Genomic DNA, 23,251 nt, shown 5'->3' on the forward strand with positions numbered 1-23,251 from the left:
CCTCCTTTCTCTGTCACATTTCCCATTCTCTGACTTAGTTTCTCTAGGATCACTTCCAAAATGAACTACTTGTACTCAAGTTCTTGCATTGTGATCTCTTCTAGGGAAAGACAGCTGAGACAAATTTCCCCAAAGATGCATATTAGGACATAAGAATTATATGTCAGACTAAAAGGGTTGATGATGTGCTTAAGAAGGTATGACTCTGATTTAACGGGTAGCCACCCAAACGAAAGGACCAGATGAATATGACAGAAAGTCAGTCATGTCAGTTCCTAGTAGAAGCAAAAGTCCCTATAGGCTGGTGACTGAGAGTTGGAAGAGGTTTTCTAGAAAAGGTAGAACCTGATAGGGTCATGGAAATGTGAGCTGAAAGGAGAGGAAGACATTCTAGGAAGGAAGTGTGTTATAACAATGGCATGGTTGCACAAATCATATTTGGATTCGTAATCTACTTGGAGCCTGAGTGTATATGAAAAGGGACAAAAATAAGATTTACAGTGTTGATTATGATCAAATTAGAAAGAGTTTCAAAGGAAACACTAGCAATTTTGGACTTTGTCTCATAGATAATAGAGAGTCATTGAACACTTTTTTCAGCAGGAAGTAACACAGTAAAGTAGGTTTCTAGGAAAAAACAAAAACCAAACCAGTGTTGTTCTGAACAGTTAATCAAGGCTAAAAGCAGAAGTTTCTTGATGTAGTTTTAGTGATTCAGATATAAACTGATAAAACCCCCAACATGTGTAATGCTTATGGGAATGGAAAGGGCAGTATCAATTCGAGAACTACTGTAAAGATTCAATAGGATTTGGTGACACTGATGATGCAACTTGGGAAATAGATAAATGAGTCAATGTTGTTTTAAATCTTCAAGGCAGTTGGTTTCAAAATATTGCCAGAATATTAGCAAAATTTAAGAAATTATAAAAGATCTTAGAGTAAAACAATAAGTTCATTTAAACTCTGTAATTTCAACTTTTAAGTCCCTTTGTGGTGATTTTTTTTTAATAGTTATACCTTTGTATCTAACAAATATTTTAAGATCTGGAGCTAGACTTTAGTAGAGAGTTGGTACTGTTAAATGACATCTGAGAATCATCTTTTTAAACTGTTGACCATATACGAGATCACAAAGGAAGGAAGCTAACAGAGTGAAGAATTAAGCCCCGGCAAAAGACCACATTTAGGGCAAAGAGAAAGAGAAGCAGGGTTGAGACAGGTACAATTCGAAGTGTTGTGAAGGGTTGTGGAGTCAAAGGGAAAGATGATTGCAATGATGAGGGCATAAACATGATTCGAGGCTTCAAAGATCAAATGGGTTAGAGGCTTCAAGGGGGGTGAGAAGTCCTCAGAGGTAGAGAAAAGGTAACACATGGTCTTGACTTCATTAGGCTATCAGCCAGGTGGGAGAGCTGAAATGTACAGAGAAAGGAAACAATGCAAAACAACATAACCACCTCAGTGTTTGAGCCGCACTGTGATGGCTGTGTGAGAGTAGGAAAACAAGGGGTCAGCAAAAGACACAGGCGTTAGCAATTTGACCAAGTCCAGGTGTAACTCGAGCGTGAGTTTTGCAAAAGAGAGAAATGAATATGTAGGAGGAAGACCCCATGCATAAAAATCACTGGGTAGAGAGTTACGCTATTTGGGAGTTTAATTAAACTGAGAGATGAGGGTATTTACACACTTACATATGCATATATTGTCTGCTTCTCTTAATTTAAAAATCCAGGAACTAATCTAAATGTGAAAACAGATAAAGTAACTAAACATGTCTAGTCTTGAAGGAGCTACCTATAGAATCAAATGAGCCAGTGAAAGTGATTAATCCTAGTGTCCACAGATATGGAGCAGAAACCAAGACATTTTCAGGTCAAAGGCAGTTTTGTTGGTGGGCTCACTCAGTCACTGAAGTGACTGTATATGTGGTAAAAATAATAGGGAATTTTTATGTATATATGGAGCTTCTGTACCTAGAACCAAGCACTTCTGTCTTAATTTTATGAACGTCCAGTACTCCTGCTCCTGTAAGGCTTGTTCTAAGGAGGTGTGCGTTAGACTATGCTTTTGTGCTTCTGGCACCCAGCCGTCTCATTGAGCTGTTACTGAACTGCAAGTTTGTATGCCGCTTGCATAGTGAGGCGAAACAAACCAGTCCCACTTGCTTTCCTCCTTTTCCCTTCTTTCTTTTTGATCTCCCTAGTGATGCATGGATCTCTATAATCTTTTCTGCCAGTCTAGCGGCCAGGGTTCTGTGAGGACTCTTGCATCTGTAGGTGTAGTCTTGATGTATCCATGGAGAGAGATCTACTCCGTATCAGCTACTTCTCTGCCATCTTTCAAGGCCAAACAAACCAACAGGCCAGGAGTTGGAGCAGAGAAATTTTATTGCAGGGCCATGCAAGATGACAGATGGTCCATGCTTCAAAAGCGCCAAACCCTCAAAGGTTTTCAGCAAAACACTTTTTTTTTCTTTTCCAGCAAAACACTTTTAAAGGCAAGATGAGGGAGGACATGGCTAGTTGTTGCAAATTTCTTGGTGTAGGAATCCTTTGTTCTTACAGATGTCCACATAGGTCAGGCCATGATGTTCCAGTTAATGTCTGAGAAGACAAATGTTATTCTCTATTCTGTAACTTTTTAATCTCTACATGAATGAAATCTTAAAGACTGGAGCCCTGAGAATGGGCTGTCCTGTGTATTTCAGGCTATGGGCAACATTCTTTCACAAAAAGTACAGGGCCAGTATGACTAAGCACAGGAAAAGAAACATGTCTAATAGGGAGCTAAATTTGTTCTTCCCTATTACATTTTGAACACTTGGGTAGTGCACATGGTTAGGCTGATGGTTGGGATGAGACTGGGGACAGAGAGGGAAATATGTGTCTATCTTAAAAAAACTAACTGGTTCTCCAATTTTTGCTTTAATTATTTTAAATCATCTATAAGTAAGTCATTTATTTAAATTTTCTTTTCCCTTGCCAGATATTTTGATGCCATTGTGAAATAATGCTGACTACTGCCCTTAAATTGCTGAGGTCCTTAATTTTTTTATTATTATTGTTATTTTAAGATGCTCAAGCCTGTCTTCAAAAAAGTTGCTCCTCTTAAGTATCTAATGACATAACAACCTCATCCAATGGGAAACACAATCTTGGATAAAAATTTCTTCCCCACTAGGTTTCCTGAATATAATGGCAATGAGATTAGCACATTTCCCAGTGATTGAGTTGGCATGTGCCCATAGATTTATAAATAGAATTTATTGTTAAAGTTACTGTGCTACTTGGGTAAGTAGCTATTGCAATTTGATGATAGAAAGTGTTCTGTGAAAAGGACCTATTATATGCTTTATATGCCATGGCCATCTGAGGACGAAGACGGACAGAAGACACAAGTGAGTCCATTCTATCCCGTATACAATTATGAACAGTTGGATATATTTAACATTTGGCAATTTGATTGATATTTTCCTGTTCCTTTACTTTTAATTACATTGGACCAGTTGGGGGTAAATGATGATTTCAAATCCTTAATCATTTTGCTGTCATTAGGTAGTGTAATAGCGATGTGTTGGAATGTGTCCTGATTTCTGCTGACGTCTCCCACAGGAGAGCAATAGACTTGTGGAATTTAAAGACCATTTGGAGTCAGGAACCAACCCGTGCCTTGTTCCAACCTTTGTAAACTAAGATATTTGTTTACCACATTCACATAAAACTAATGGTGAATTTCCAAGGTGAACCTTGTGATGAAAGGACATTTATGTAATTGAAAATATCACCACTGCTGTCACCAGTAGAGTGGATCTTATTTTTGAAAGATGGAGTTACATGTTACGACTAGGAAAAACTGTTTTCAATAAGATTAATTTCAATGAGCCTTTGTGCTTTGCGATCCAGTCAAAATTCTAATAGTGAGAAAATACTTCTATCCCAGTCAGAATACTATTTTATGCCTCCCCTTAAGAAATCAGGCATTGCCTTTAAGCAGCCAAATTCTATGCCATGATTATGCATGGGAATGCACAGTGCTGTACACTGCTGGCTTAGGTTCTGTACAGAGCTGTCTTTACATTGCATTTCTTTCTTTTTGATAGTCTAGCTCCACAGTGAGAGCCTATCAAACCAGTAAATCTCGAGTGACCATGAGCCCTGGCTTCAGCTCCCAATGGAACAGCAGCCAACCAGCCTGGAATACATACTCCTTCCCAAGAGCAAGCTTGCACTATCAATCCCACGCCAGCTATACCTACTGTACTGGACATCCTGCTGTAAGTACTCCACTTTCTATATTTAGTAAATTGGATGCTAAAGCAGGTACATTTTGAATCCAGAGTTGGTATCTCTCTATTAAGTGAGCACCATTTCCAATGTTATAACTCTTCTATAATAAGAATATGCTACTATTGAGTAAAGCAGTGAGAAATGGAGAATGTCTTAAGCATTTAAATGATATACCTTTGCTGAAAATTGGTGTCTTATTTAAAGTTATTTCTAGGTGAAATTGGTTGGCAGAATTTTCAGAATGGTGTTGGTATGAAAGCTGAATGTACAAAGGTCTCTGGTTTTATTTTCTGACTTCCTCCTGGCTTTTCTTATGAATTTAGTTTGTTGTTTTTGCACTGGAGAGGGTGTCTTTCAAAGTGACAATTCCATCATTCGCCTTGTTAGTATAGACAAATACTAACATATGTAAATTCATTAGTAGGATATTTTCCACAGAACTCTGAGCTTCTTGGCATAAATGTCTCAAAGGGCAAGAGAAAGAAACATTTAGTGACGAGAAATAAGCTCATGGAATTTGAGAACCTTTTAGCACAGAGTACTGGTTTTTGCCGTTGTTTTCTGTGTCTCAGTCCAGTTCTCATACACTAAGATTTTTGTTGTTGTAAATTATACTTACATGCTTGGAAAAATTATGTTGAATGCTGATTAGGAACACATCTGTTTTCTGCTAAAAATATAAGTACAAGACTCTTGGTGAATGAGAGACCTTTAAAAATAAGTCATATCTGTTTAAAACAAGTATACTTGTAGGCCAATATATATGAATTTTATGGTAACTACAAGTCAAAAATCTACAATAGATGCATATAAAACTAAATAAAGAGAAAAGAACCCAAACTAAAACTGAAGAAAATCATCAAATCAGAAGGGGAGAAACTAAAAGAAGAAAAGAACAGAAAAGAACTATAAAAACACCAGAAAATAAGAAATAATATCACAATAAACACATACCTGTCAATAATCACTTTAAATGTCAGTGTACTAAATAATCCAAAAAAAAAAAAAAAAAAGACATGAGTGGCTTATTGGATAGAAACACACAAACACAGAGAAGACCTAAGCCCCATCTATATGCTGCCTGCAAGAAAAAGAGAAAAAAAAAAAGCTCACTTCAGAGCTAAAGACACATAGAAACTGAAAGTGAAGGTATGAAAAAGATATTCCATAAAATGGAAAATGAAATAAAGTTAGGGTAACAGCACTCATATCAGACCAAGTACAATTTAAAGCAAAGTGTGTAAGAAGAGACCAAAAGGGCATTGTATAATGAAAAGTTGGGGGTCCATCCAAGAAGAATCTATCACATTCACAAATATGTTTGCACCTAATACAGGAGAAACAAAATATATAAAGCAAATATTACCAGACATAAAGGGAAAATTTGTCTGTAACACAGTAATAGTAAAGAACTTTAACATCCAGTTTACATGAATGGGTAGATCATCTAAACACAAAGTCAATAAGGAAATGGTGGCTTTCAGTAACACATTAGACAAGGCAAACTTAATAGATATCTATTGGATATTCTATCCCCAAACAGCAGAATATACATTCTTTTCAAGCGTAAGTGGAATGTTCTTCAGGATAGATTACATGCTAAGACACAATAATCCACAATAAATTTAAGATTGAAATTATGTCAAGCATTGTTTCCAAAAACAAGGATAGGAAACCAGAAATCAAATACAGGAAGAAGAGTGAGGAAAAAAAAAGCACAGACATGTGGAGGCTAAGAGTCTAGCAATTAAAAACAATGGAGCCATGAAGAAATCAAAGAGGAAACCAAAATGTACCTTGAGATGAATGACAATAACAACATAACTTCCTAAAATCTATGGGATGCAGAAAAGCAGTTTTAAGACATAAAGGTTATAACAAAGCAGACCTATTCCCAAGAAATAAGAAAAATTCAAAGCAAACAACTGAACTTTCCATCTAAAGAAATTAGCAAAAAAAGAACAACCAGAGCACAAATTCAAAAGAAATAAGAAAATAATAAAGATCAGAGAGGAAGCAAGTAAAATAGTGACAAAAGTAATAAGCAAAGATCAATTAAACTAATAGCTGTCTTTTGGAAAAATAAACAGAATTGATGATTCAGGTTCATTAAGAAAAAATGTGTGAGTGCCCAAATAAAATTAAATATGAAAGAAGAGAATTTACAGGCAACATTGTTGTCCTTCAGTTGCTCAGTTGTGTCCGGCTCTGCAACCCCATGGACTGCAGCATGCCAGGCCTCCATGTCCTTCACCATCTCCCTAAGTCCGCTCAAATTCATGTCCATTTAGTCAGTGATGTCATCCAACCATCTTGTTGGATTGTCCCTTTCTCTTCCTGTCTTCAGTCTTTCCCAGAATCAGGCTCTTTCTAATGAATCAGCTCTTTGCATCAGCTGGACAAAGTATTGGAACTTCAGCTTCAGCATTGGTCCTTCCAATGAATATTCAGGATTAATTTCCTTTGGGATTGACTAATTGGATCTCCTCACAGTCCAAGGGATTCTCAAGAGTCTTCTCCAACACCACAGTTCAAAAGTATAAATTCTTGGGGTCTCAGTCTTCTTTATGGTCCAGCTCTCACAACCATACATGACTATTGAAAAAAACCATAGCTTTGACTATATAGACCTTTGTTGGCAAAGTGATGTCTCTGCTTTTTAATATGCTGTCTAGGTTGGTCATAGCTTTTCTTTCAAGAGGCAAGTGTCTTTTAATTTCATGACTGCAGTCACCATCTGCAGTGATTTTGGAGCCCAAGAAAATAAAGTCTGTCACTGTTTCCATTGTTTCCCCATCTACTTGCTGTGAAGTGATGGGGCCAGATGCTACGATCTTAGTTTTTTGAATGTTGAGTTTTAAGCCAACTTTTTCACTCTCCTCTTTCACCTTTATCAAGAGGCTCTTTAGTTCCTCTTTGCTTTTGACCATAAAGGTGGTGTCATCTGCATACCTGAGGTTATTGATATTTCTCCTGGCAATCTTGTTTCCAGCTTGTACTTCACCTGTCCTGGCATTTCATATGATGTACTCTGCATAGTAGTTAAATAAGCAAGGTGACAATATACAGCCTTGATATACTCTTTTCCCAATTTGGAACCAATCTGTTGTTCCATGTCCAGTTTTAATTGTTGCTTCTTGACCTGCATACAGGTTTCTCAAGAGGCAGGTGAGGTGGTCTGGTATTCCCATCTCTTGAAGAATTTCACATAGTTTGTTGTGATCCACACAATCAAAGGCCTTAGCATAGTCAATCAAGCAGAAGTAGATATTTTTCTGGAATTCTTTTACTTTTTCTATAATCCAATGGATGTTGGCAATTTGTCTCTGATTCCTCTGTTTTTTCTAAATCCAGCTTGAACATCTGGCAGTTCATGGTGCACATACTGCTGAAGCCTGGCTTGGAGAATTTTGAGCATTACTTTGCTAGTATGTGAAATGAGAGCAATTGTGTGATAGTTTTAACATACTTACAGGAATACAAACAATCATAAGAGAATATTATAAACAGTTATATTCCACCATATTGGACGACCTAGAAAAATGGATAAATTCCTAGAAATATACAATTTTCCTAGACTGTTGTTCAGTCACTATGTTGTGTCTGACTCTGTGACCCCATAGACTATGGCATGCCAGTGTTCCCTGTCCTTCACTATCTTTCAGAGTTTCCTCAAGTTCATGTCCATTGAGTTTGTGAGGCTATATATAGTCATCTGATTCTCTGCCACCCCCTTCTCCTTTTACCTTCAATCTTTCCCAGCATCATGTCTTTTGCAATGAGTCAGCTCTCACATCAGGTAGCCAAAGTATTCTAAAACTGATTCTGGAAGCAATAGAAAAACAGAATAGACTGTTTACTAGTTTTGACATTGAATCAGTAATCGAAAAACTTCCAACAAACCAAAGTCCGGGACTGAAGAGCTTCACAGGGGAATTCTACTAAACAATTAAAAGAAGGGTTAATATCTTTTTTTCTCAAATTGTGCCAAAAATTGAAGAAGATTGAACATTTCCAAACTCATGCCACAAGGTCAGTGTTACTCTGAAATGAAAACTAGACAAAAGCACTAAAAAAATAAAGTTAGAAGCCAGTATCCCTGATGCACATAAACATAAAAGTCCTCAGCAAAATATTAGCAAACCAAATTCAACAATCTATAAAAATTATCATACATCATGATCGAATGGGATGTATTCCAGAGATGTAAGGATAGTTCACTATCTGCAAATCAGTCAATATGATATGCCACATTAACAAAACTAATAGTAAAAATCCCATGACCATTTCCATAGATACAGAAAAAGCATTTGATAGAATTCAACATCCGTTATGATAAAAGCTCTCAACAAAATTATTGTAGAGGGAACTTACCTCATCATAATAAAGACCATTCATGACAAAGTCACAGTTAACATTATACTCAATGGTGAAAAGTTTGAAGGATTTTCCTCTAGAATTAGGAACAAGAAAAGGATGTCCACTCTTGCCATTTCTATTTAACATAGTATTGGAAGTTCTAGCCACATCATTCAGACAAGAAAAAGAATAAAAGGCATCTAAATTGGAAGAGAAGAAGGAAAACTTTCACTATTTGCAGATGACAAATATGTAAAAAACCCTAAAGTTGCCACCAAAATCTAGTAGAACTATTTATGAATTCAGTAAAGTTGCAGGACACATGATTATATACAGAAATTGCTTGCATTTGTATATGCTAATAATGAACAATCAGAAAGAGAAATCAAGAAAACAATCACATGTACAAATGCATCAAAAAAATAAAAAATACCTAGGAATGCTTTTAACCAAGAAAGTAAAAGACTTATACTGTGAAAACTTTAAAACATTGATGAAGGAAATTGAAAACAATGCAAATAAATGAAAAGATACCCTCTGTTCATGGATTAGAAGTATTCATACTGTTAACATGTCTATACTACCCAAAGCAACTACAGAATTAATATAATCCCTAACAAAATACCCATGAAACTTTTCATATTATTATAACTAATAATCCTGAAATTTCTATGGAATCATAAAGGACCCCCAAAGAGCCAAAGTAATCTTGAAAAAGAACACAAGGCTACAGATATCCTGTTCTGTAACAGATTATACTACAAAGCTCCAGTCATCAAAATAGTATGCTTTTGGCATGAAAAACAATGCATTGATCAATGGAACAGAATAAAGAATTCAGAATAAACCCACACACATATGCTCAATTACCATATGACAAAGGAAGCAAGAATATACAATGGGGGAAAAGACAATCTCTTTAACAAGTGGTGCTAGGAAAACTGGACAACTACATGCAAAAGAATCAAATTGCACTTCTTTCTCAGACCGTATACAAAAACAAACTCAAAGTAAATGAAAGACGTAAATGTAAGGCCTGAAACCGTAAAAATCCTAGAAGAAAACCTAGGTGGTTTGCTCTTTGACATGGGTCTTAACAATATTTTGTGTATGTGTCTACTTAGTCAAATGAAACAGAAGTAAAACTAAGTAAATGAAACTGCATGAAACTAAAAGGCCTTTGCATAGTGAAGAAATTATCAGCAAAATGAAAAGACAGCCTACCGAACGAGAGATGTTTGCAAAGTGTATGTCTGGTATGGGTTAATACCCAAAATATGTAAAGAACTCATACTGCTCAATGCAAAAATAACATGATTTAAAATTTGGCAGAGGACCTGAATAGGCATTTTTCTAAAGAACACTTGCAGATGGAATTCTCTGGGGGTTCTGTACTTCCATCACAGGGGGCACAGGTTCCTTCTCTGGTTGGGGAACTAAGATCTCACATGCTTCATAGTGTGACCAAAGGGGGGCAAAAAAAGAATACATACAGATGGTTAATAGTTAACATGAATAGTTAACATTTCAGTATCACGGATAGTCAGATAAATGCAATTCAAGACTTCAGTGAGCTATCACCTCACACCTGTCAGAATAGCCATCATCAAAAATAACAAGTGTTGATAAAGATGTAGAGAAAAATAAATCTTGTGCACTGTTGGTCAGAGTGTAAATTGCTGCAACCACTATGGAAAACTGTGTGAAGTTTCTTCAAAAAAGTAAAAATAAAACTGTCGTATGATTCAGCCATATCATACCTGGGTATTTATTTAAAGAAAAGGAAAATGTTAATTTGAAAAATACATATGCACCCTAATGTTCATATCAACCTTATTTACGATAGATAAGATATGGAAACAACGCAACTGTTCACTAACGTAAGCTGTGAGATAGATACACTTACACATATCCACCATGGACTATTACTTATCCGTAAAAAATGAAACTTTGTCTTTGTGACAATGCAGGTAGATGGGCAGAGTGTCATGCTTAGTGAAATAGGTCAGAGAAAGACAAATACTGTATGTTTTTGCTTATATGTGGAATTAAAAAAATAAAGCAGAAACAAGCTCACAGATACAGAGAGGAAACCTAGTGACTATGAGACAAGAGAGGGATTAGGGGAGGGGCAAGATGGTTTAAGGGGATTAAGAGGTACAGACTGCTAAGTATGCAAGAAACGCTATAAGACATAGTACACAGAATGTTGACAACATTTTATAATAACTTTACTTGGAGTATGAAGTGAAGTGAAAGTCCCTCAGTCGTGTCTGACTCTACAGTCCATAGAATTCTCCGGGTCAGAATACTGGAGTGGGTAGCCGTTTCCTTCTCCAGGGCATCTTCCAACCCAGGGATCAAACCCAGGTCTCCTGCATTGCACGTGGATTCTTCACCCGCTGAGCCACAAGGGAAGCCCAGGAATACTGGACTGGGTAGGCAATCTCTTCTCCAGTGGATCTTCCCAGCCCAGGAATTGAACCAGGGTCTCCTGCATTGCAGGCAGATTCTGTACCAAGTGAGCTATCAGGAAAGCGCTATTTGGAGTATAGTATTGAATCACTATGTTGTATACCTGAAACTTATATAATATTGTAAATTAATTATACTCCAATTAAAAAAAAATTAAAGACCCTATATGCTTCTCATAGTAACTCCTTCAATCATCAGTAAATGTAAACATGGATTCTTCAGTGTTCAGAAGGGCAATGGTGACTTCTGCATTTTGGCTCTTCGTTTTGCATTTCAAGGTTATGGAATCATGAAGTGTCCCAAGATTCTAAATTGAGATAATTTGTCTCCAATATCATGACATAAAGTCACTTAAGGGAAGACACAATGAATTCACTCATTATGTAAATTGGTGTAACTTTGTTATAAGATGATTTGGGAAAAAATATCAAAATTTAAATTGCACATAGCTTTGACTCAATAATTAAATTTTTGGCATTTCACTGGATATATACAAGATGTATTCCTAAGGATGATGCTTGCAATATTTTTTACAAGTACTTGGAAAAAGAACCTGAACAAGCTTCATTCACTTTTATTTATCCATGCTTTCAAAAATGTGTGAAGCCTGATTATGTAGTCATTGTATTCCATCATTCTTCTAGCTGAACGAGGCTCAGAAGTGAAAGAAAAAAATCCTAATCTCAGGGGGCTTCCATTCTAGGGAATAGGGAAGCCAGCAACTACATAAATAGACATATGAATTAATAAAAGGAAGCAAACCAGAAAATAATACAGCAAGGTTCAGTGTTATGTGGAAACTCAAAATAGGCTGAAATGATGGAGAAGAACAAGGTGTCTCCATGAGTTGTATTTTCAGCAGGTCATCAGTTGGGAGCCGGGTTTCCTCTGAGATCCTGATAAAATTTAACTTTAGTCTTGGCATTGCTTTCATGGATATGACATCAAAAGCACAGGCAACCAAAGCTAAAACAAACAACTGGGGTTTCCCAAATTGAACTGCTTCTGCAAAGCAAACAAAAACAAATAGAAAAACAAACAAACAAAATCCTGAAAAAAAAAAACAATCAATAGAATGAAGAAATAACATAATAAATTAGGGAATATTTTCAAACTATAATCTAATGAGGGGTTAATGTCCAGTATATATAAGGAACTCAAACAACTTGAATAACCCTGGTTAAAAAATGAACAATGGATCTGAATAGATATTTCCTCAAAGAAGACATAAAAGTAACCAACAGACAGAGGAAAAGTTGGGGCTTCCCAGGTGGCACTAGTGGTAAAGGATCTGCCTGCCAGTGCAGGAGACACAAGAGATGAGGGTTTGATCTTTGGGTCAAGGACAATCCTCTGGAGAAGGAAATGGCAACCTGGTCCAGCATTGCTTGGAAATTTCCATGGATGGAGCAGCCTGGTGGGTTATTGTCTAAGGTGCCACAAAGAGCTGTGCAAGACTCAGCAACTGCGCACACACAGACACAAAGGAGGAAGGTCCTCAGCATCATCAGCCACCAGGGAAATGCGAGTTGGATCACAGTGGGGTGGTACTTCACACCGGTTAGAATGGCTGTTATCAAAAAGAGAAGGTACATGTTGGCAAGAATGTGGGGGAAAGGGAAACTTTGTACACTGTTGATGTAAAGGTAAATTGGTCCAGTCATAATGGGAAGCAGTATGGTAATTCCTTGAAGTAATAAAAGTAGAGTTGCTGTATGCACGTGTATCGAAATGAAATGAAGTGCCTAGTATTAATTAAATATATTAGCATAAGCTAGAAAGAAAGAGTGAGCTCTAACTATGCAGGGGTCACCAGGAAGAGCACAGAGCATGCCAAACAGGGGAAGCAGAGTGGAGGGCCTGAGGCAGGACTGAGCCTGAGTGTCCTCCACCCAGAGGGAGCGTGTGCCCTGAGCTCCGTCTGGGGAGGACGGGAGGAGGTCAGGTCGGAGGGAAAGGCGGTGACCAGAGTCCGCGGCTCTTTGTAATGCAGAGGGAGTTTGTATTTTATTTAAGTCTGGTGGAAGACCTTTCGAGTGTTGGAAGCAAGGAAATTAAATTACATGATTTAGTATATTTTAGAACTGAGTTGGGCTGCTGAGTGAAGAATTTCTGGTAACAGAAAAAGAAGGAAATTAGGAAGTCAGATTAGGCTAATATTAGATACACGCACATAGAAAAGCACATGTGCATGTCTGTGTCCACGTGTGTGAGTTTACTTCTGTAAAACGGAACTGAAGATGTGTAGTAAGAGGATGACATTTTCTTATATATTCTTTGACTTGCTGGATCTTCAAAAACATTTGCAACTTGTTTTCATAGTAACAAAAGACAAGTTACATATATATTACATAAATTTTTTTAGTAAATGGTTGCCTACCTAAATTGTCTCTTTAGCTTTTCCCTTCAGTCATTATTTGTCAAGCCAAATTATAACAAATTATAATTTAATGCAGCATTTCATACTCTTATTGGCCTCAAGGCCATCTGTAAGTAGCTGACACTGAGCACTTAATATTTTTCAAACTCTGAATTGAGCACCTTTATGCATATTATATACATACATGTATTCAAAATAGACCCAGGATGTAATTACTAGTATTATCATTGTTTTAAGGATTAGTGAAATAAAGCCTAGGAAAATTAATATCTTGCTCAAGTTACATAGCTAGTAGTGAAATTTGAGGCAGTCAGGTTTCCAACCTGCATTCTTATCCTGTATTTTATATGTATTATATTCCTTGTCATTGAGTCCCTGTGTCTTTATTTACATGTTGAGAATCATTTTGTGACTGTACCTCAGATACCATTCTTCTTAATCATTTAATTTAAATATGCATGTACTTCTCAATACTCCTTAGAGATATACCTGTATTTGTAAGATATTGCATTGTAGGTCTGGAGTTTGGAATAAAGAAAATAGGTGTTATTCTGTCTTGGAAACCACTGGGATAATTACAGGATATCTAGCCACTTTTTTGTGCTTCAAAATCTAGAAACTGATACTTTCTTTTGTTACACCACTGGGAGTAAAGTGAGTCAAATATGGAAAGTAGAAGCAAAAGATTAGAATATACTTTAAAAAACAGTCATAGGTGTTGTACTTCTGATTTCAAGGATACTTTAAGGATCAGTTTTAAAGCCTACTTGACATTCTCCTATTATTTCCACAGTTAAACTTTTCTTTTGCGTTTTCCTCCTCTGCCTAATCAAATGGCATTGAACTCTTGACTCCAAGATCAGTGCCCATTTAATTCTGCCACTGCTGTATAAAAGGAATGATGTTATCTGATAATAAACCAGATGGCCAATATAGGGAGACTTGGAAAGCTAGCTTATGATGACAACATACAAAAACATTGACAGCCTCCTAACTTTAACTTGGGTCCCTATTGCAATCAAAATACTAGAGAAATCATTTGGGCTCCAAAATGTGACAGTATATCCCACCACTGCCACACAGTGTAAGATCCACATGGGTTTTGTGGTTCAAACCACAGAAACAAAATTCCGGTCTGAAGAGACTGCCCGTGATTTTCTTGAGTCATATAATTTAGTAGTCTTTAATGAAGCTGTAAATATTCTGCCTGCCTTGTGAGAATTTGGCCCTTTTTCCTAAGTTTCTGGTTTGATTGAAGATTTCCAGCTCTTCGGTTTCCTGGGGTTAGGAGGGTGTCAGCCAATGCAATGTTTGTGTAGTCAGTAGTTGCTTCACTCCCCTGCTACTGAGGAATGCTGATACCCTCCGAGTGTCTGGTTAGTTAACTTGCTATCATTAGCCCATAGAAATCTCAGAATACAGCCAGGTCTCGTCCTGACTGAGTAAACCCTCTGTACACTGTACACCTTTCCTATGGCTGCTGTAACTAATTGCCATAAGCGTGAGGGCTTTAAACAACACAGGATTATTCCCTTACACTTCTGGAGGTTGGGAGTCCGCAGTGGGTGTTCCTGAGCTGAAATCAGGTGTTAGCAAGGCTGCACTCCCTCTGGGGCTTCTAGGGGCAAATCTATCCCTTGCCTTTTCCAACTTCTAGCAATATGTTCCTTGTATACCTTGGCTCTTGGGTTATTCTTTCATTTTTAAGGTCAGCATCATAGCATCTTTGTACCTATGTCTCTTTTATCTTCACTCTGCCTTTTCTGTAGTCAAATCTCTCTCTGCTTCTTTTTCACAAAGATACATGTGATTACACTTCAGGGCCCACCCAAATAATGCAATAATCTCCTCACCCAAAGATCATTAACTTAATGACATCTGCAAAGTTCTTTTGCCACCTAAGGTAACACATCTTCCAGGAATCAGGTTTTGAATATGTGGATGGACTAATTATTCAACTACCACAATAATACTCCTCAGTGACTCAGTGGCTAATTCTGAGCCATTAGGTAATTAATCAGGGCTTCCTGAAATTTATGAGACTTTTCACTGAGAGATATAATGTGAGAGGGGATTTTTTAGGGATCAGTTCAGTTTAGTCGCTCAGTCATGTCCGACTCTGCGACCCCATGAGCTGCAGCATGCCAGGCCTCCCTGACCATCACCAACTCCTGGAGTTCACCCAAACCCATGTCCATTGAGTCGGTGATGCCATCTAGCCATCTCATCCTCTGTCATCCACTTTTCCTCCTGCCCTCAATCTTTCCCAGCATCAGGGTATTTTCCAGTGAGTCAGCTCTTTGCATCAGGTGGCCAAAGTATTGGAGTTCCAGCTTCAACATCAGTCCTTCCAATGAACACCCAGGACTGATCTCCTTTAGGATGGACTGGTTGGATCTCCTTGCAGTCCAAGGGACTCTCAAGAGTCTTCTCCAACACCACAGTTCAAAAGCATCAATTCTTCGGCGCTCAGCTTTCTTTCTAGTCCAACTCTCACATCCGTACATGATCACTGGAAAAACCATAGCCTTGACTAGATGGACCTGTTGGCAAAGTAATGTCTTTGCTTTTTAATATGCTGCCTATGGTGGTCATAACTTTCCTTCCAAGGAGTAAGCGTCTTTTAATTTCATGGCTGCAATCACCATCTGCAGTGATTTTGGAGCCCAGAAATATAAACTCAGCCACTGTTTCCACTGTCTCCCCATCTATCTGCCATGTAGTGATGGGACTGGATGCTATGATCTTACTTTGCTGAATGTTGAGCTTTAAGCTAACTTTTTCACTCTCCTCTTTCACTTTCATCAAGAGGCTCTTCAGTTCTTCTTCACTTTCTGCCATAAGGGTTGTGTCATCTGCATATCTGAGGTTATTGATATTTCTCCCGGCAATCTTGATTCCAGTTTGTGCTTCATCCAGCCCAGCATTTCCCATGATGTACTCTGCATTTAAGTTATATAAGCAGGGTTACAGTATACAGCCTTGATGTACTCCTTTTCCTATTTGGAACCAGTCTGTTGTTCCATGTCTAGCTCTAACTGTTGCCTCTTGACCTGCATACAGATTTCTTAAGAGGCAGGTCAGGTGGTCTGGTATTCCCCATCTCTTTCAGAATTTTCCACAATTTATTGTGACCCACACAGTCAAAGGCTTTGGCATAGTCAATAAAACAGAAATAGATGTTTTTCTGGAACTCTCTTGCATTTTTGATGATCCATCAGATGCTGGCAATTTGATCTCTGGTTCCTCTGCCTTTTCTAAAACCAGCTTGAGCATCTGGCAGTTCACAGTTTACATTTTGCTGAAGCCTGGCTTGGAGAATTTTGAGCATTACTTTGCTAGTGTGTGAGATAAGTGCAATTGGGCAGTAGCTTGAACATTCTTTGGGATTGCCTTTCTTTGGGATTGGAATGAAAACTGACCTTTTCCAGTCTTGTGGCCACTGCTGAGTTTTCCAAATTTGCTGGCATATCGAGTGCAGCACTTTCACAGCATCATCTTTTAGGCTTTGAAATAGCTCAACTGGAATTCCATCACCTCCTCTAGCTTTGTTCGTAGTGGTGCTTCCTAAGGCCCATTTGACTTCACATTCTAGGATGTCTGGCTCTAGGTGAGTGTGAGTGATCACATCATCATGATTATCTGGGTCGTGAAGATCTTTTTTATAATAAAGTTCTAAAATTGTCATAATCTATGACAATTTAAAATTAATGACACTCACTGGCATATATTTGTTCTGAATCCACTGTTTTTCTTCTTATAAAATGAGATGATAATGACTCTAATATATATCTTAAGAGAAAATGTGAAGACAAGATGATTAAAACTCTACTAACATGTAATCCATAGCACTAGTGAAAAAATCAGGCAAATGAATAAAAACTATCCAGATATCTCGAGTGGCCACTTCAACTTGAGATATAAAGTGGCAAAAAATAATATTCAAAATGTTCAACTAGTGTAATAATATAATTGACAATTGTATTAAATATACCATACTTTTTTTATTGACTACAGATGTTGATGATATATCATGTACATTTCTTACTTAATCATAATATTTCTACTGCATTTCATTTATAAACTTATTCCAATAGTGTTCAAATAGTATATTGACTCAGGTGGTGGTTTTGAGCTTTCATTTGATGCTTTTCGTCAGCAGCTGAGTGATAACCCTGTTTGCTTTATGATTTGCCACAGGGAACTACATCAAATTTCCAGCAACTTCCTATGACCTGAGAGCCATGAAGTGACTGGGGATCACGTCCATGGCAAAAGAAGGGGGTTCACTGGGCTGCCCTTCACACATGCTCTCTAGGACCCCACCTCTGTTCCTCACCTGCACCTTTCTCTTCCCACGCTGGAATGGTGTCATTTCGGTGATGCTGGGGACATGGCGAGAAGGAGAAGGAAAGTGGGAAAAGATAAAAAGTAGACGAGATGCAAACACATATATATGGACTTTAGAAAGATGATAACGATAACCCTATATGCAAAACAGAAAAAGAGACTCAGATGTATAGAACAGACTTGTGGACTCTGGGAGAAGGCGAGGGTGGGATGTTTCAAAAGAACAGCACTGAAACATGTATATTATCTAGGGTGAAACAGATAACCTGCCCAGGTTGGGTACATGAGACAAGTGCTCGGGCCTGGTGCACTGGGAAGACCCAGAGGGATCGGGTGGAGAGGGAGGTGGGAGGGGGGACTGGGATGGGGAATACATGTAAATCCATGGCTAATTCATTTCAATGTATAACAAAAACTACTGTAATGATGTAAAGTAATTGGCCTCCAACTAATAAAAATTAAAAAAAAAAAAAAAAAAAGTAGACGAGATGTAGCTGATCCTCACCGCTGAGCCCAGGGGCCTGTGTATTATTCTTTGTGCCAACCACAAGGCAGTATGACCAGGTACAACTGAGCTAGCCATGGAGAGAAAGCAGAGAGGGCTGAAGAAAAAAAGAGATATAGTAAATTAAAAAGTAATAGCTGTGTGCTCAGAGGCTGATGCTGCCTGGAGGTTGTGAAGGTTCTGCTGAGGTCCTGTCTCTCTTTGAAGAGAATACCAGACAGGTAGGAGAGGAAATGTGGGCAGCCTAGGCGTAGAGTTCTCTTTCTAAAAAAATTCTGCCAGGAAAAGGGTGGCGACCACAACACTGCCTGCTAGAGGACTCTCTCTTTTCGTTATGAATAGGGTTCCAGGAGATTCCCTCTCTGGAAACTTTGTTTCTAAATACAGGAACAACTGCCTTCCATCAGGAATTAAGTTGTCAAGTAAAATGAGGGTTTCACAAACCTATCAGAGAGGACATTCGCTCATATTGAAGGCATGTTTATTTTCTGTCTATGTCCATGATGCCCAGTTGCCTTACTAGCTGCTCCCTGAACCCAGACCCACCCTGGACAGAGACAAGCATTTCTCGGGAGTTGTACAGAAGACATTAGAAAAGGTGCCAAGTCTCCTTTCTCCCACACAAGGACTTTTGTGTTCAAGGCAACCCAGCAACTTTGGAAATAAATGGAAAACATTTCAAGGAGACTGAAAATTGACAAGTTTTCAGTGAAATAAGGACCAGATCTTCAGCTTCCATGACTTTTCTTTTGTAAACAGATTGCCCTATAAATTACCCTTATTCCAATAGCTGGGATTTTCCTATTTTCCTGGTTTATGCTTACTTCTTAGAGTTGTTATTAACTAGCGTTCCCTTTTGCTTTCAAAAACGTTCAAGTTGAGAAGATATTTTCTATGGTCTCCCTACCACAGCCTAAAAAAAAAGCATATTCCTTGCACATAAATCTTACTTTGGTCTGTTCCCTCAGGATGTGAAAACTTCCCAGGAGGGTGCCCGTGAAGGAGACTCCTCATGTGATGATTAATCAGTCTTCTTAAAGCAGAGGGTCTTCCAGTGTTTCCTAGCTGTGTATGTGGCTCTGTGCTATTTTATTTAAACTTGTAATGAAACTTCTAGGTAACTTAAAAATGGGAAAAAGAGTACAGAAGTTTTCAAAATTCTTCTGGGAACATGTCACCAGAGTTTAAAGACTACTACTCAGTACTAATTTTTTTCCCCCCATATCGTGGAGGTTGTTCACAGTGAGCAAAGCTGTTCACAGCTCAGGACTCGGGCCCCAGCCTTGTTCAGTTGTTCTAAAGGCCGAAAGATCGCCTATCCCTACACATCTGTTTTGTTTTCATATTATATCACTTCTAAGGCTGTCAGTCTCCCCACACTCATAAAATCTGCTATAAGACTAAATACACAAAGCATATAATAACATGGTTACCTTCATTGATGTTGGGGTAAAGATCTTTATCAGCTAGAATATTCCTGCTGTAGATAACAGAGAAGCCAAGTGGCAGTGAATTCAAAGAGAGAGGTGCATATTGACTGTCTTAGCACAAAGTCTGGAAGTAGACGTGTGTGTTTCTGTGTACCAAGATGACTACAATAATACTTCCACCCCGCATGCTTTTATTCAATGTGACACTACCATTCTCTTACCAAGAAGTGGGGCCTAAGCGCCCTCTTTGAACCTGGCCTGTGTGACTCACTTTTGCTCAACAGAACGTGGCGGAAGTGATGCTGCATGACTTCCATATCAAGGTGCCTCCTTCCAGATGACTATTCTTCTCCTTTAGCCCAGGGTTATGTGCATACAGCTGGGAAAGAGAAGGGCATGCACTTTTACCTAGCCCCCTTAGAAAGCTTGGTTTCTGAATGCCCTCTCTCAGCACACCCTTTCTGTCTGGCTCTGCAACCCCATGAATGACAGCACACCAGGCTTCCCTGTCCTTCATCTCCCAGAGTTTGCTCAAACTCATTTCTATTGAGTTGTTGATGTCATCCAACCATCTCATCCTCTGTTGTCCCCTTCTCCTCCTGCCTGCAATCTTTCCAGCATCAGGGTCTTTTCTAATGAGTCTGCTCTTCATATCAGATAGCCAAAGTATTGGAGCTTCAGCTTCAGCATCAGTCCTTCCAGTGAATATTCAGGGTTGATTTCCTTTAGGACTGACTGGTTTAATCTCCTTGCAGTCCAAGGGACACTCAAGAGTCCTCCAGCACCACAGTTTGAAAGCATCCATTATTTGGTGTTCAGCTTAGTTTATGGTCCAACTCTCACATCCATACACAACTACTGGAAAATCCATAGCTTTAACTATTATGTACCTTTGTTGGCAAAATGATTTCTCTGCTTTTTCTTTTTTTTTATTTCTCTGCTTTTTAATTCACTGTCTAGGTTTGTCATAGTTTTTCTTCTAAGAAGCAAATGTCTTTTAACTTTGTGGCTGCATTCACTGTCCACAGTGATTTTGGAACCCAAGAATATAAAACCTGCCACTGTTTCCACTTTTTCTCTATTTGACATGAAGTGATGGGACCAGATGCCATGATCTTAGTTTTGAATGTTGAGTTTTAAGCCAGCTTTTTTTAACTCTCCTTTTTCACCCTCATCAAGGAGCTCTTTATTTCCTCTGCTTTCTGCCATTAGAGTGGAATCATCTGCATATCTGAGGTTGTTGATATTTCTCTTGGCAATCTTGATTAGACTTTTCATTCATCCAGCCTGTCATTTTGCATGATGTACTCTACACATAAGTTAACTAAGCAGGGAGGCAATACACAGCCTTGTCGTACTCCTTTCCCAATTTTGAATCAGTCAGTTGATCCATGTCCAGTTCTAACTGTTGCTTCTTGACCCACGTACAGGTTTCGCAGGAGGCAGGTAATGTGGTATTCCCTTACCAGGGAATTCCCTAGTATTCCCATCTTTTTAAGAATTTTCCACAGGTTGCTGTGATCCACACAACAAAGGCTTTACCATAGTCAATGAAACAGAAGTAGATGTTTTTATGGAATTCCCTTGCTTTTTCTGTGATTCAGTGGATTTTAGTGATTTGATCTCTGGTTTTTCTGCCTTTTCTAAATTCAACTATACATCTGGAAGCTTTCAGTTCACGTAAAACAAGATGGCTGTAATTTTACATCACTGAAGCTTGAATGGCTTGTTGCTCAGAAATAGCAGCTGGAACAAGAGGTGTTTCTAAGCTGGTACAGCAGTCAGTCAGCACCATTTAGATAACATAGGCTTTTTCTTTCTTCTCTGCTACCCTCAGGCACAAGACAGGCACAATTAACAATTCCAAATAGGTCACTTAATACAGCAGCATCTCAGAAAGGAGGTATCATGGTCCGGTAGGGGGTGGTTGGAGAAGAATTTCCAGACATGAGATAGAAGGAGAGGGAAATAAAGTTTATTAGAGTGGGAGATGCTGTTAGAACAGCAGGCCAACTCCAGGGAGAACTGATGTTGAACAGGGGTCCTTCGTCCACTCTTATACGCAGGGTACAAGGGGTGGGACAGGGGTCTTGAGGGTGATTTGCTGATGGGATGAGGCACGTATACTGGGTGGGGGAAGAGTAGGACAAATACCTCCTCCCTATGGGGTAGGAGGGGAGACAGGTCACACTATTCCATTAATAGTTACAACGTGAGGGAGCGAAGGACGATAAGGGTCTGGTTTTTCCGTTCCCGCATTCCAAGACCCTCCTCGGTTCAATCTGCTCTTTCGTCCTTGGGTCACCACATTCCAATTCCTTGGCCCCCTTTGATACCCTGCTCATCTCTAACTATCTAAATACTTCCCTTCTCCAGCATTTGGGAACGCAGTCTCAAAGGAAAAGGGGCGAACACCACTCTGGCTTCTTCAGGCTGTACAGGGTGTCGTGGGGCTCTGGGTTCCCTTTGCCTGTTCTCTGCCAGGATGCATTTACGGAGGGAGATGAGAGCCCATGGAATGATAGGGTGGCTTGTTTCAGCATTGTCTGGGTGTTGGCCAGAAAATATTCTTGTCAAACTATCACTTGGAGATTTGTTGTATTCTAGAAAAAATGAACTTAACAAGAAAGTTAAAGGTACATGGCCAAAAGATTAATAGAAATAGAAAAGTTGCTCAGGACCTAGCCAGGAGAACCAGGACCAGACATTGGTTCATGACATTAGTGTTTCTCTAGGTACAAGAAGATGTAAGAATTTGGGCTCATAAAATCTTTACCTGAAATCATATGACTATCCAAAGGCCGGTTCTTCTGGGTTTTTCCCAGAGCACAGGGTGCCTTATTTCTGATCTCCACCCTGAGCTCCTTTCAGGGGGTGCTGAAGGTCAGCAGCTTGCAGTGGTCATGATGTAATCTTTGTAGAGGCAGCTGGCGAGTGCCGACTTCCAGTGAGCAGGGTCCCTTCATAGCCACATATTTGACCGTGCTTTGGGGGCATTTCATGGCCACTGTGTCCCGTGGGGCTGGGAAGGCTCATTCCCAGGTTTAATGAAGATTCCATTGATGGGCCACGCGGTGTGCTGTTACACCGAGTCTCTGGACCATAGCTGTGTTACTAGCCTCTTGGTCCAGGAAAATATTCCCTCTTTTTGCTTCTTCCCATATCTGGAGTTACATTATTACAATCATTGATCACATATGGAACTGCATATCAGCCTTTTATCATAGGCTCAGTCACACATTTGGTAACGTAAGAAACAATCTTCTGAAACAAGTGACATAGAAAATAGTATATGAGCAGTTATTAGTAAGATCATAAGCAAGACTTATAAGTTAAAAACCTTCATTAAGTAGAGCCCAGTATGCCCCAAGTCATTTGACTTCACTTGTTAAATGCCTGTCACCTGGTATTAATCTCCTGGTTGTACATCATGGAACATCCGATCTTTATCTGAAAATTGGTT

General features: G+C 38.8%; 1 protein-coding gene across 9 annotated transcripts in view; it reads left to right on the forward strand.

Moving 5' to 3' along the window:
- The window catches only part of RBMS3 (RNA binding motif single stranded interacting protein 3), a 1,589,121-nt gene that overhangs the window by 675,702 nt on the left and 890,168 nt on the right, over window positions 1-23,251 (forward strand). For all 9 annotated transcript variants that reach the window (XM_070455283.1, XM_070455285.1, XM_070455287.1 and 6 more), the window contains exon 3: window positions 4,103-4,276. In XM_070455283.1, coding sequence (XP_070311384.1) covers window positions 4,103-4,276 — 174 coding nt within the window. The remainder of the gene's footprint in view (window positions 1-4,102; window positions 4,277-23,251) is intronic.

The sequence above is a fragment of the Odocoileus virginianus genome, chromosome 26, assembly GCF_023699985.2.
Source record: "Odocoileus virginianus isolate 20LAN1187 ecotype Illinois chromosome 26, Ovbor_1.2, whole genome shotgun sequence".
NCBI lineage: Eukaryota > Metazoa > Chordata > Mammalia > Artiodactyla > Cervidae > Odocoileus > Odocoileus virginianus.